Source organism: Cuculus canorus, chromosome 9 (genome assembly GCF_017976375.1).
Source record: "Cuculus canorus isolate bCucCan1 chromosome 9, bCucCan1.pri, whole genome shotgun sequence".
In the NCBI taxonomy this organism is placed as follows: Eukaryota; Metazoa; Chordata; class Aves; order Cuculiformes; family Cuculidae; genus Cuculus; species Cuculus canorus.
Window position 1 is genome coordinate 15559484 of NC_071409.1, and position 14032 is coordinate 15573515.

The 14032-nt window shown below is 40.0% G+C and overlaps 1 protein-coding gene across 6 annotated transcripts in view; it reads right to left on the reverse strand.

Moving 5' to 3' along the window:
- The window catches only part of LOC104057818 (cytochrome P450 2J4), a 21203-nt gene continuing 7171 nt past the window's right edge, over positions 1-14032 (reverse strand). For 3 of the 6 annotated variants that reach the window (XM_054074924.1, XM_054074923.1, XM_054074925.1), the window contains 9 exons: positions 13318-13439; positions 11953-12115; positions 10784-10933; positions 9091-9251; positions 6505-6681; positions 5011-5152; positions 2490-2677; positions 1672-1813; positions 1-993 (listed from right to left, as the gene is read on the reverse strand). In XM_054074924.1, the coding sequence (XP_053930899.1) occupies positions 815-993; positions 1672-1813; positions 2490-2677; positions 5011-5152; positions 6505-6681; positions 9091-9251; positions 10784-10933; positions 11953-12115; positions 13318-13437 (1422 nt within the window). In that variant the 5' untranslated portion in view covers positions 13438-13439 and the 3' untranslated portion in view covers positions 1-814. Of the gene's footprint in view, positions 994-1671; positions 1814-2489; positions 2678-5010; positions 5153-6504; positions 6682-9090; positions 9252-10783; positions 10934-11148; positions 11303-11952; positions 12163-13317; positions 13586-14032 lie in introns of those variants that run through there. The other 3 variants (XM_054074927.1, XM_054074926.1, XM_009559244.2) reach the window with 3 other exon arrangements.

Genomic DNA, 14032 nt, shown 5'->3' on the forward strand with positions numbered 1-14032 from the left:
CTTGCCTTAGTGCAGCTGGTGTTGATGAACTGTATCCTTGAATCCTCTGTATTTTCCTGTGTTTTGGTGACTCTGGAGGCCATGTTTTGACTAAATAGGCTGCATGCTCTGGGAAAGTTTTTATCTAGAAATTCCCCGCTTGCAGCCTACTGCTTCAGCAAGGCTAGTTACTTATGCTAAGCTAAGCAAAAGAGCATACTAAATTACACAATATTATAAATCTAAATTATTTACTTTGTTTAGAATGTTTCTTATTTGAGCTAAGCAACTAATCACTGCTAAAAGGGAGAGTTTCCTGGCATACAGTCCAGTTGCCATCCAGGGAACATTCAAATGGAGCCAGCAATCTGTCGTTGGTACCAGATCTCATTGCTTCAAGGAGTGCTCCTGACAGGGGTCCCGGCGTGAGGGGAGATCTTTGCCGCACAGCCACACTGCCCAGCAGGGAGAGCTCAAAGCAGGCTCACTTAGGCTCTCATATTTACGGGGTAAATGTGGTTGGCTCACAGTCCAATTGCATGCAAAAGGAGAGGTAAGCTTGAGGCTCCTTAAACCCACAGCTTATCAGTGTTCCCTGCATTGTTCTGCTCCTTATCGTTTTCCTGGAGGAGTGCTCGGCCCCAGTGCAGGTCTTTACCTCCTCTGGAGTCTGAACCAAACTGCTGCTGGTTTGGTTAAGGCTGGGGGTGGAGGCAGGAGGCGGATGTGCACATGACACATCCATCACACCATACCAAAAAGAGTTACATGAAATCAAGGCATACATTTGCAAAGGTAAATAAGATTTCTTAACAGATGTACTGTGATGGCCAGCCTAGCGTGGAATGGCACAAATCCTGTATGAGTGGGGCTGCAGTGTACCCCCCAGAATGGGCTCTGTGTTGATCTTCGTCACTCCCTCAGGGAGCTGGAAAGTGAATGCCCGCAGCAGGCCGGCAAAGAAAATAAAGAGTTCGGTCCTCGCGAGATGCTCCCCCAAACACACACGGTGCCCTGCAGAAGGAAGAGGAGTAAGGCAGTGAGTAAACTATCCTGACCTCAAAAACAATTGTATTCATCCTCACACAAAGCAAAGGTATTTTTGCTGAGCCCAGAAATTCTTTGGAACTTAATGTAATCAATGACACAAAACTTAATGTGATTCTTCCCTTAAAGAATCCTGTCTGCAGCTATAGATAACTTCTGCTCCGAGTTTCGCTTCAATTACCTCAAAAACCTCATCTTCATTTGACTGACATCTTTAAAGGAATTCGTTCAATCACATAAATGAAGAATAAGGACTTGCTCTTCCTGGGAGATGTCGCGCTCCAATTTTGTATGCATAAAGCATCAGCACAGTCGCTTGCAAGTACTTTCCAAATGTATGTCTGGTGTTGAAATGTATGCCCCAAATCAATAACCATAATCATTAATAGGGCATTTCCTCCCACTAAAAGGGCAAGTTAGATGTATACATTTGCCAGGACATCTCTGATTTGCCTTGTTATTATTTCTTCAGCAGAACAAAGGTTTATAGTTAGATTGGAAAATGTTACTGAAAATAATCGTGTTGATTTTATCGCTGTTTTCCTCAAAGAGGTTTAAAATAAACAACCAATATGTTTTTAATAGACATTTTAATTCTACAGTCCCAACGCAAACCATTAATATTTGTCCTGTCAGTCCATTTACCTATTGAGAATGGTAAAAAGGCTTCTTGGCTCACAAAGTTTCCGTCCTTATCCAAGAAGTGACCAGGGTTGAACTGTCGAGGTGTTTCCCACTGCTCTGGGTCATACAATGACGAAGCAATATTTGGAAGAACTATGGTGCCCTGAAAGGAGAAAAACACTGACTCAGTTCTGGCTGTCAGTCTTCCCCCAGCAGCCCAAACCAGTCATCGACCAGAGAGCAGTGATCTTTTACTTTTGGAGTTCAGTGTTATATGCTAGTAGGCTCATTTTCCCAGTAGAAACATCATGTCTTTTTGTTTCAGAATGTCAGCCCAAGCCTGACAATGGAAGTGGCCTTTCCAATAGAAACTAACAGCTGTGGTTCTACTAAAACCATTTTCACTTCAGGTGTTAGAAGTTTCTGTGATTTAGTTTCTTTGATGAAGGCTAGTTGCTTAATGCTATTTCCTGATCTTTCACAGGCTTTCTCAGGTAAAAAAATCAGTCAGAAATCTTTCCAATGCCTTATTAGCACAAATCAATCACAATATCTTTCAGTATCATCTCTGAGGTTTTGTCTTCACTGATTTGTAGAAACACTTACTAATATCCCTTCTTCCATCCAGGGGCATCTTTCACTACCAACAACCTCCTCCCCAAAGCTGCATCACTCAACTCAGCCTGGCAGATGTTTTCTTGTCCTTCTTTCCAGTCAGGCTATGACCCAAAGGTTTCCAACCTCACTGCTGTTGAGAAGACCCTGGCACAAATAAATTTTAATCCACATCTTGCTCTACTGATGCAGGAAGTCTGGAGCAACTAAGAAACTCTCTGTACCTTTTTAAGGGGAAAGCCAAGCAATGTAGTGTTCCTCACACAAGTTCTGGGCATGCCAACTGAGATAATATTGCTAAAGCGCTGAATCTCATGAATGACTGCATTTGTGTAGGGTAGTTTTCTCCGATCCTCATAGCAGATTAACTGGGAAGGATCCAGAACAGCATCCAGCTCCTTCTGTACTTTCTCTGTGGAGAAATATTCACCATTTAAGATGGAAAAAAATGTATCACGTATTTTCACTGCTTCCATTTTCCAAGTAATTTCATGTTTAGAACTGAGGACAGCAACAAAATTTATGTAAAAAACGTAAGTAACTTTTATAATGAAATAAAAGTAGCAGGGTATTCCAACAACTTAAACATATGGGATCTCTACTTCTGGGTCTAAGTTACTTGATTGTAGATTAAGATAAGACTTCTATTGCTCCAAAATTTAAAAATCTTAAAGAGTTGCCTTACTAACGCTTAAATGCAAGAGAACTGATTTACCTTTGTGTTTTCTTTTGGCTAGGCACCTCAGGCACCTAAAGCCAGTTAGAACCACAGAGTTCACAGCTTTCTGGAATTCCAGCCAGGTGAATCTGGACCTTAAGAAGCCTAATTCCTATCAAAAGGAAATGATTCCTATGTAGGACTTCTGTTAAGTGAAGCAGTGCCAGCTAGAACAACGTCCAAATATCTTTAAAAAAAAAAAGATCTTCTTCTCGGTACCCACCTTTAGATCAAGAGTAACTTGATTTTAATTTTTTATTTGGAATATTAACAGAAGTATAAAATTTCTTTTGTAAGCTTCAAGACAGGCACTACACACACAACAAAAATACCTTGGAGTTTTGACACATTATCTAGTCTTTCTCCCGGACCTTTGAAGCAACACTAAGGGAAGCCCATTCTGCGTTGAGCATTTAGTGCTCATTCACATCAAGCCTGTTCAGTGACTGCCAGCAGTTCTTCAGGGATTTAAGCACCTTGCATAATTGAAAATATATATCCAGAAAGATTTTAAGTAAAGTAAATTTCCTTCAATGAAGAAATAGCTTCCAAAATGAAGCATGAATGCTTCAGGACCCATATAGTTTGAAATAATCAGCCACTGCCTCAGCATAAATATGCATCTGCCTTCCAGTAGTTCAGAGAACAAGGAGAGCCCGACCCAGTAATTAGACAAAAAGCCAAACATTTCCACATGGAAAAGTCCATTGTAATGAAATGCAGTTCCATCATAATGGGACCGCACAACACTGTCACTGGATATCAACACAGGCAAAAATGACAGGTTCAAAAAGAAGCTACCAATTAAATGATGACAGAATAGTGTTGTTAGTTCATTATGAGAGTCTAGATGCAACATATGGCTCAAGAAGCCTGGGAAGGGCCTTTCTGCACAAACTCTGTTTTTCCAAGTATGCACAAAGTATTGTAATTAGATAGAATTATTTAGATGAGTCAGTGCATTCATAGCCTTAATTAAATTATGTGATAATAAACATGTAATAACATGAAATTAAGTAGACCTTCTTGTCTGACAGCTACAAGTTAAGCAATTTTTTCTTATCTTCATCTCTTTCCTCTGTTTAAAATCCTGTTCTGCTCTGGGTATTTGCACATATTCTGCTAACTAACAATGAGATTCCTGTTACCATGTGGAAGAGATCATTCTTTCTTTGGTTTTCATGTAGTACTCTATGAAAGTGATTGATGGTTATTTAAAAGCTAGACTTAAAAATAAACTTCTTAAATATACATAGGCATACCAGCTGAACCATCAAATTTATGGCTTTAGATGGTTATCAAAAACCAAAATTCCTAACTGGAATAATTTCTGTTGCAAGAAACTCAAATACATCACAGAGCTAATTTAATCACAGATTAAATAGACACTCTGACACTTGGGGATCATAAATGTACTGATGGACAAAAACAAAGCCAAAGTCACTAGCTGACCTTTAGGTGATTATCTGTACTACAAAGAAGGGCAGGACTCCCTGTAGCCCCCATCAGTGATACTCAGCAAACACAAAGGAGAATTGGAGTAAGTTTCTGAAGAGTGACATCCCTACTATCACATGTCAAGTTCTGGTGCAACAACAGAACAACAACTCAACAACAGGTGCAGCAGCGGTCCCTCTTCCTTCAAGGATTATGCCTGCAACCCCCCTGGCTTCCCAAAGAGCAACTCCAGTCCTCTTACTGCATTGGCTACCCTGCCACAATCTTTGTTTCCCAAAAGACCTCAACCCCTGCATCTCCATCAGCCATAACCTCCTATATATCTGCATACTTCCCAAACTGAGAACTCCTTCTGGAAACTGCCTTATATCTGTGACTGCTGTAAGAGCTTTTATACAGATATTCTGGATCTACCAATGCTGCCTAGCACAGATATACCATTACAAAAAGTCCAGGTTCCGTTAGTATCTAGGAATACCATTATCTAGGAATAATCACTGATCCATGAAAATGTTATGACTTGGCTTTCTGTTGCATCAGAGATATTTGCGACAGGCTTGTTCACTCACCTTGGATGTTTGGATTTGCCACCATATAGAGCAGGCTCCAGTTCAAAGTAGTGCTTGTTGTCTCAGATCCACCCAAGAAAAGGTCGTTGATAGAATAAATCATGTTGTCTTCATTGTATGTAGACCTGGGTTCATCTTTGGACTGAAAATGATAAGAAAAAGTAGAGGTTTATACAAGAAAGTTAGAAAAAACGGAACAGGTTTAAATGTGATTTTATCACTGTTTTCGAGCTGCTGTGTGTTCTGCCTATTATGTAATACAGAGAGGCTGACAAAGAATATTAGACACCAAAGATGATTATCAATACGAAAAGCTAACATTTTGCAAATGGACAAGGCATGTTTTTCTCCACTCTTTATCATCAAGTTAAATCACGCATTCTCCACAGAAAAGGGTTATTGGTTTAATGGTGCAAATAGTGGTACAAATAGAATGTTTCATGGGTAAATATTCCTCTGAAGATATGTACTGGCATGTCATTCTTCACTCTTTGAGTCATATTCCACCACTTAGTTTTAATACCAAGCAATAAAGTGACTAGGGCTGGGTCAGAACACTGGGCTGTTGAAAGTTCTTAACCCACTGTGGATACCTCATTTGGCTCTCTGAGCCACTCCTGCCTTATCATCCACCACTAATGCCAGTCTCATCTTCCTCCCCTTTCTCCTTTTTCTTCCCATCATCAAGCAGAAGGTAAGGAGGAACATGCCCTACTGCAGTGGAGAAGAGGAGAAAGAAAGAGTAATTAAGTGGAAGAAGGAGGAGTCAGAGGGGAAGGACAGCTGCTAGTCCAAGGGATATAGAAGGGATCCCGCTCCCATGAGATTCAGACAAAGAAAAGGGAATTCTGGTAAGGTCTAGAAGAAGGAGAGATACGTGTCCCTACTCACAGCTTATGCAAGTCTCCTCCTACAGCCTTTCAAAACCCTATGGATTCCCATGTACCTCTACTATGCTTACCAGCCCAAAATGCTCAAAATTTGTCCCAGTTCCCTTTATTTGCTTGAAACCTCACCGACCCTGGCACTCTCCTCTTCTCCAGCCTTGACTGAAACTCCACTGACTCCTAGATTATTTCCCCACAAAGCACCCTCAAGATCCAACTGTCCTCTTGCAGTAACCTCTCTTGACAAACCCTTACCAGACAGATATCCTGCCCAGAACACCCCACTCTGTTTCCCCAAGACATTCCCAGTTCTCTTATGGTCCACTTCAAAATTCAATATTCCTTCCTGGGGTCCTTTAATCATTTTGTATCTTGTGCCAATGAGAAAAAAAATGCAATATCTTAACTTGCCCTTTAATGAAAGTGTTGCAAGGTGGTGTGGCATATCAATAATAAGAAAGGATTTAGCAAGTCCCTGGGTACTGGGTTCATATTAGTATGTCTATGAAAGGTAAGAGATTGTGCTAGAAGGGTGCAGACAGGATGATTTAATCGTCCATTTCACCTTATCCTCATGAATGTATGATCAAGCAGAATAAACACTTACTTTTTCAATGTGATCCAGGTAAAAGTCAATGAAATCCTGTGGTTCATCTGGTGTCCCACGCTCTGTGTGCATTCTAATCTCTCTCCTTGTAAAATCGCTCAGGGTATCATAGCAAGATAATGCCTTCTTATGAGGACCAGGGAGACGGGACATCAGCCAGGGAAAGATTTCATACAGCTGAAGAAGTGACACACAAGAAGTACCACAAAGCCTCTATCACTAGACAATGCATTTTAAGCATACTGAAAAGAGACTATAGAATTCATGCTAGCATGTGTGTTTGGCATCGTTAGTAAAACATTCTGGCAAAGATTATGCTTACGTTTTCAAGTTGCTAAACAGTACACTAAATAATTTCTAGTTGTGTTGATGGTAAGTTTCAGAGTTTCACAGGCTTCCAGCTCAACCACAAGCCAAATTAGAATTATTATAATTAGAATTAACTGTATTTATTCATTTAATTATTCAATTCATGTATTCAATTACAATGAACCTTCTGCAGATATTTAAAAAGGGAGATCCTGCCCTCCAGTGGAGAATACCAAGAAGGAAGAAGTAAATCCGTCGCAGTGTGTCCTCACCAGGACAGCAGTTGATGGAACCCAAAGGGTCAGGTGCCAGTGGCCAGTACACAGCCTCGGTAGTCTCCCAAAGCACTCTATAGTAATTGAGCTCTAGAGGCTCCTCAGTAAATCCTGAGACAGCTGAAATGCAGAAAAGCTGATAAACAGCTATCTGACACTTTTAAGTGCTGCCCTCTAGAAAAGAAAGGGTTAGCTGATGCAACCTGATTAATATTACCCTTCCCACTTACTGTTTGGGGAAATTTGGCTTAAGAATAGCCGTTTTCTACCTATTCTGATAGCTAGAAAGCTCATTCTGATTTTCAGCCTATATTATGACCAAGTAATTTGTATACATTGTTCTTTGTATCTGCAGTGTATTTTCCCTTAACAGTTCTTTTCCTGCTTGAAACATAATCCTTCCTCAGTCTTTATCTTGCTGAGCTCTTCTCATAATGTCCTGATTATACCGCAGAAGGCATGTTATTAGGTGTTTACTGGAGTCTGTCTGAATTAATCAGACCATCCTTCCATTTTTTTTCAAAATCAGTTCTTATTGTCAGACACGCAATTATCAGTTAATCATTGCCTTATCACAGAAAGGTAGAAGTCCAGCCCTTGGTAAATTCACATAGAACTTCATGTATTTTTGTTTAGTTCTATCTCTGTTTGTTTTTTTTATTTTCTTTCAAAATCTGTTCAGAAGTCGTATGTGCAGCTGAGGTCTGACAAACACACGGTTGCCCAGGTTACATGCATTCCTAGTCTCAAAAGTATGCACTATCCAGCTACTATGACACTCTAATGGTAAGTGGCATTTAGCTGTCAACGTTTAAAACAGGAACTGAGCCCATCCACCTTCCTGGCTACCAGTCCTGCCAAAATTCTCTTCCATTTCTGGAGAAGCCCAGGCCACAGCGTTCTCCTGTTCAGTGCCTGAAAGCATGGAATCCAGTTAAGAAATCAGGACGTGGATGCAGCAATGCCTACTTTTTACAGGATACTGAGTACCCTTTGCATCTAGGAAGCAGGAAGATTGCAGCACTCCCTCTGGAATGGTCTGAATCCCTGTTCTTATTTCCCAGAACAGTATCTAATTCATTGGACTAACGCCACGCTAGAATAGGAAGAAGAAAAGGAGGTATATTCTTCGTCCCATAAGTAGGTCTCATCTGCCACCACTACACACAACTTATAGGACAAAGGATAGGCCAAGCAACAGGGAACATGATCACAACTCCTTGAGAAGACTGCTCCATGGGATGTGGGTGGAAATCTCTGTATCACAGGGGCTGCTTCTGTATTTTACATTAAGGAGCTGCTGCATAAGAATTCCCAGAATTCAGAACCAGAACCAGACAACTTTGAATACAGTTCTGTGCGAAGCAAGCCTCTTCTGGCGTCAGTTAAGTCCTTGATTCTCAGAAGAGCACTGATTGGTTTTTTTGCCAAGCTTACAGGTGTGTTTGCTGGCTTAGTATTTCCTGCCTTCTGCTGCCTGTGTCTAGAGCTGCAGCTCACTCAGGCTGGAGGAGTGCAATTTCCCTGGGAAGTCTTCAGGTCTTCACTTCTTACAGAGGAAATGAAGTTAAGTAGCCACAGGGAAAACAGGTATTCAAATCATTTTTGTCTCTATTGACCATATATAAAATAGTGTCTAAATTTGGCATGTGAATCATAAGTCTAGACCTGACATTTAGTATTTAATAATCATGATGCCCAAAGCAGGAATCTGTTGTTCTTGGGAGCTGAAAAACTGAGTAACAAACATGACCCAACAGCTTGTGCCTTGCTGCAAAGATTCAAGAGCAAATTACCTTATCACAGTATTCAAACATAGGACAATGAACACAATGACCAAGGCTGGCATGTAGACCGTTACCATCACATTTCAAGTTACTGCGCTGCCTGCTAACGCTACATCAATCATGCCCCATCCATTCAAAAACTTTCACCTAACAGCTACCTCTCGAATCTGCATTTCTCTCTTTCTGTCTTATTCAGAAACAGGTAGTTTACTTACGTGATGAATAAAGCTGCCTCCAAATTTGAATAGATACTCTGTGGCTTTAATGAGGTCATGGAAGGCTTTATCCTCCCTGGAGAAGCGATGTCCAAAAACAACAGCACATATTACATTTGAGATGGAATGAATAAGAGGAAAAGAAGGATCCAAGGGTTTCCCTGCAAACATAATAACTGTCAGTGTTAATGTCTCCTGTCTGCTTTAGTGAAATGAGAGAATATTACAGGTTACCCAAACGAATTTCAAGACCGTTATATTTCACAGAGAAGAGGCAATCTTCTTACAAAATTGCAATATCAAACTGTTTCTTCGAAACTATGGTGCAATCCCATAATTCCGGGAATGTGGTATACCCTAAAGAAATGCCAAATGTGTAAAATATATTGTAATGCATATGACAGACTGATTTTAGAGGTAAGGAAAAAAAAATATATGCAAGTTTGCTCTCTGGCAAATTCAAAATAGGTGTCAAGTATGGGAATGACTGAAAACACTGTGGTCAAAAAAAATCTGAGAGGAGAACCATAAGAAGAGGCAGTCTTATTCAGCAGGAACATGAATACATACAAGGCTACTGTATTTTGTCTGACCTTGCTAGAGAAGCACAGTTTCCAGTAAGATAAAATGTAATAAAGTCCTTTCAACCAATTGTATCAATAAAATTATAACTAATTTTAAAGCAATTACTTGAAAAACTAATGTAAAAACCCCCTATTTTGTAACTCCAGAGTAAATTACTTTAAACAACTGTACCTAGGTATGCACTGATGCGGCTGTCCAACACCCAGTGCACAATTCTGATTAGTAACTTATTGTTCTAGGCCTTTCTTTCCTGCACACATGTTCACATCTTAATTTCTCCTAGTTCTTAAATCACTGATTGGGCTAGATTTAGTTACTTTTCATTGATACAGTGCTAGCCACAACATCAGCACTGAAAATGTGTCCATATCTTAATGCACAAGCACCATGTATGAACCAGCAATGTGCCCTTGAGGCAAAGAAAGACAGCATTATCCTGGGCTGCGTTAGGAAAGGCATTGCCAGCAGGCCAGGTGGTATGATCCTTCCCCTCCTATCAGCACTGGTGAGACCCATCTAGAGTGCTAGGTCCAAATAGGGAAGTATTAAATGTGTATAAGTACCCAATGGGGGTGGAGGGGGCTAAAAAAAATGGAGCTAGACTTTTCTCTGTGGTATCAAGTGCAGTAATGGGCAAAACCATTAAATTCCGCCTAAACATAAAAAACTTTTTCACTGTAGGACTCATTGAACACTGGAACAGGTTACTTGGAGAGGTGGTGAAGTCTCCATTCTTGCAGATATTTAAAACACAATTGGACTCAGCTCTAAGAAAACTGCTCTGATTGACCCTTCTTTGAGAGGGGTTAAGACTAGACCATCTGGAGAGATCCCTTTCCACTTAAAGCATTCTATGATAGAAATAATAAATAGGCTTCAGTTTTGTTTCACAGTTTCAGTAGTTTTCTAAATAACTTCAAACAAGAGTATTTTCCCACTGGATTTGAAACTCTGGACTGGCGCCTTTGCGTTTTCAATCCATTCTACATAGACACATTCCACCCAGCACTCTCTTGTGGAACAAAAGCTGTCTTTGATTTCAGAGCAGTTCATGCACTAAAGACAACAGATTGAACAAAGAAAGAACCAGTATTTATTGCAGAGATACCTTTCATACTTGCAAAGAAGTCTATCAGGTAGTTGGCCTCTTCTTGAACCCGGTGCTCCAGACCTCTTTTCCCCAAACCAAGGTTGCGTAGAGTTCTCAGTGCAAACCTTCTCTGCTGCTTCCAGGTGTGACCAGTTGCCAGCATAATCCCTGCAACCATTCAAGGAAGAGCTCTTTATCATGCTAATATTTATTATAGACACAGACTACATTAGCAAATTTACTAAATCACGTCATACAGTGAAACTACTGCATTGCCTATGAACACAAAGGAACAGCTGTGGCACAGAAGCATATGGGCAGGGCTTAAATGCACAAACTCAACAATGAGATGGCTTGCAGAACCAAGCTTGATCCAAGACAACCTGTTATCTCAGCAGCTTGACATCTGCTTCTCTAGGTGATCTTCAAAGTGCTGCCTTTGGGGAAAGAGTTGCAACTGTCCACAGTCAGAGAGAGAAGCTCCTGTCCCCAGGCCAGAAAAGTTCAAATGTCTTCAGGAGAAATAAACATCATATCCTAACAGGATATTTAATGTAGTATAAGAATCACCAATGACTGAAACAAATTCAAATTAAAAATATTTAAGGAATTAGGTTTCCTTAGAAAAAGTCGAGGTCCCAAATAAAATAAAGGTTGTTTCACAATGCATGCATTCATGAAAATCAAGAGTTTGGGAATTTCCAGTGTGGCTGGGGAGTATGAAACATAGAGTAAAGTTGAAACAGAAGTGCACTGAACCTCTAGATACAACGGTGAGAGTAGGAAAATATTCACAAAAGGAAAGGAAAAGGAAGAATATCCCAGCATCAAGCTCACTCTTCAGTTGAAAATGTAAAGGTAGGAGGCAGGGCAAGAAAGTGTGCTGTTTCCTGCTCTTCCTCTACTTCTCCATGGTACAACCTACCACTGCCTCATCTTATCACCTCTGAATCTGCTCTGGTGAATATTTCATACAAGCCATTATGAATGATTTTGCCTTTGCTGGTCTTTCCTCCTACTATCTTAAGTCTATTTCACTGCTTCCTACTTTGCAGTTCCCCTGGCAGTCCTTCCTCATAGACAAACCCTGTCACTTTGGTACCTTTGAGAGTGCTTACAAGCTACATAAGAGTTGCAATTTGTCAAGACGATGTTTCTGTTCAATATTTATGGCAAGAAATTCTCACCTTTTCCTTTGGCCATTGCTCTGAAGAAAGGAGACACTAGCCTCCCAGAAACATCTTCAGGGTGCATGGTCATACCGTCCTTAACTGCTTGAAATCCATTCAGTACGATCACTGGGGCCCACCCAAACCATAAGGTGAATATGTTGCCATGAATTTTGGCGAGCTATAGATGGGAGAAAAGCCAGAGAAGTGCAGATGAAATCCCACGCACTGCAAACAAACAGAGGATGAACCTGTTTTTACACAGATTATAGGACCAGCCCTAACATGAAATGATGCTCTCCATCTTTCCTACAAGATAACAATTATCTTTGAGGAGGTATGAATGTCTTTTCCAGTATTCGCTGTTGGAAACAAATGAGTATTCCATCTTTTCAGAGCCACGGAGCCACATTAAGAAAGATTAGGTACCTTTCATTCCTGTGTATAAACCAAGGCTCAGTTCATAATGATTCACATGATAGAAGGTATTGTTCATGCATGAATTTATTTCAAAAGGGTTTCTATAATTTGTGCTGGTAAAGTGGCACAAAAGGAACACAGAAATGTCAGAGAAGTAACAACCTTGTAGAGACTGGAACAGTTACTTTCTTCTTTCCCCCCATCCCTTTGCATGTTTAAATACTCGAATGTAAGACCATTCTGTCTCACAAGGTACTTAATTCATGCCTGAACCTGCCATTTGGTTGGAATAACTGGCATCCCTCATCCAAATCACAGTGACAGAAGCCACTGGACTTGTCTACCGAAAATTCTGAAAGCACTGCAAGAACCAACACAATGAAAAAAGGTGGCTTTGTGTAGAGAAATGCTCCTCAAAAAACAACTGACAGAAGGTTTGTGGGATATTTTTAGATCTGTCAGTACAAACATTAATATACACACGTAGTGCATCTTAAGTATGTATTTATTGCTCAAGCTAGAGAGTGCCAGTGCTCAGAAAGATAAAAATCCATGCTGTGAAAGTAATTTTTTTTAAAATAGCTTTTCTTTTTCCTAACTGTAAATCTGATGTATAATCCTGAAAGGTATTTAATCCTAAATGACATCAATTTTCACACAAATTCGTCAAATTCAGTGTTTAAAGGTGATGGGTTTAAGCATCAGGATAATTTTCATACATTCAGAACTTCCAATACCAGTTTTCTTAGCTTGGCAAACTACTTTTTGCTGCAATAACATTTTCTTAGTTTACCAATCAAACTAGCAGTTCCAAAGCTAACCAAGTGCAATACTACAGTGCCTATCTACCAATGTAATGTTTCCAATGTAATATCAGGAAAGGATGTTTTCATATAGCAAACAACAGGAGAAACGGGAATTACAAACACTTTTAAGCAATTAGGAGTATATGAAAATAAATACCTTCATGAGGAGATCACGATTGATCTGAAAGTGGAGCTGTATCAAGGTCCCCAAAATTGGGAGAGGGATTGGTCCAGGAGGAAGTCGTCTCCGTACTTGTTGCAACTTTAAAAACTGCATAACTAGAAGAAATACAGCCACGGCTACAAGAACTTGACTTATTGTCAACATTTTCACAGCTGCTTTTACCAGCTTGTCCTTATTGAAAATAGTCTATAGAAGTTAGTACGGCTGGTTGTTCAACCAGTTTTTTCGTAAGAGTTTAAATTTCATGTAATAACTATTCCCCGCCCCTTACCTTCCCTCCTTATTATCATCCACTCCCTTTTTGTCCCACTTACTACACTGCCATGCTCAAGGATATTTCATAGATGCATACCCTTCTCTCTCTTCTCATACAGATTATATTTATCTAATATGGATCACAGGATTTGTGGGAACAGTGTTTTGAAACACTAAGGCAAAGATTTTCCAGGCAATATTATAGAATCATAGAATGGTTTGGGTAGGAAGGGACCTTAAAGGTCATCTACTTACACATATCCACACATAAATTCTCTGTCTAATTTTCTCAAACAGTTGTGGATGGTATGTACTCCTAGAAATACCTCATGAATGCTTTTAGAAAAGCAATAGCCATGCATAAAGATTAAGTATGCAAATCTAAGTGGATATTAAATCTTGGAGTTTTAAAATTGTTTTGTATGTATTCCAC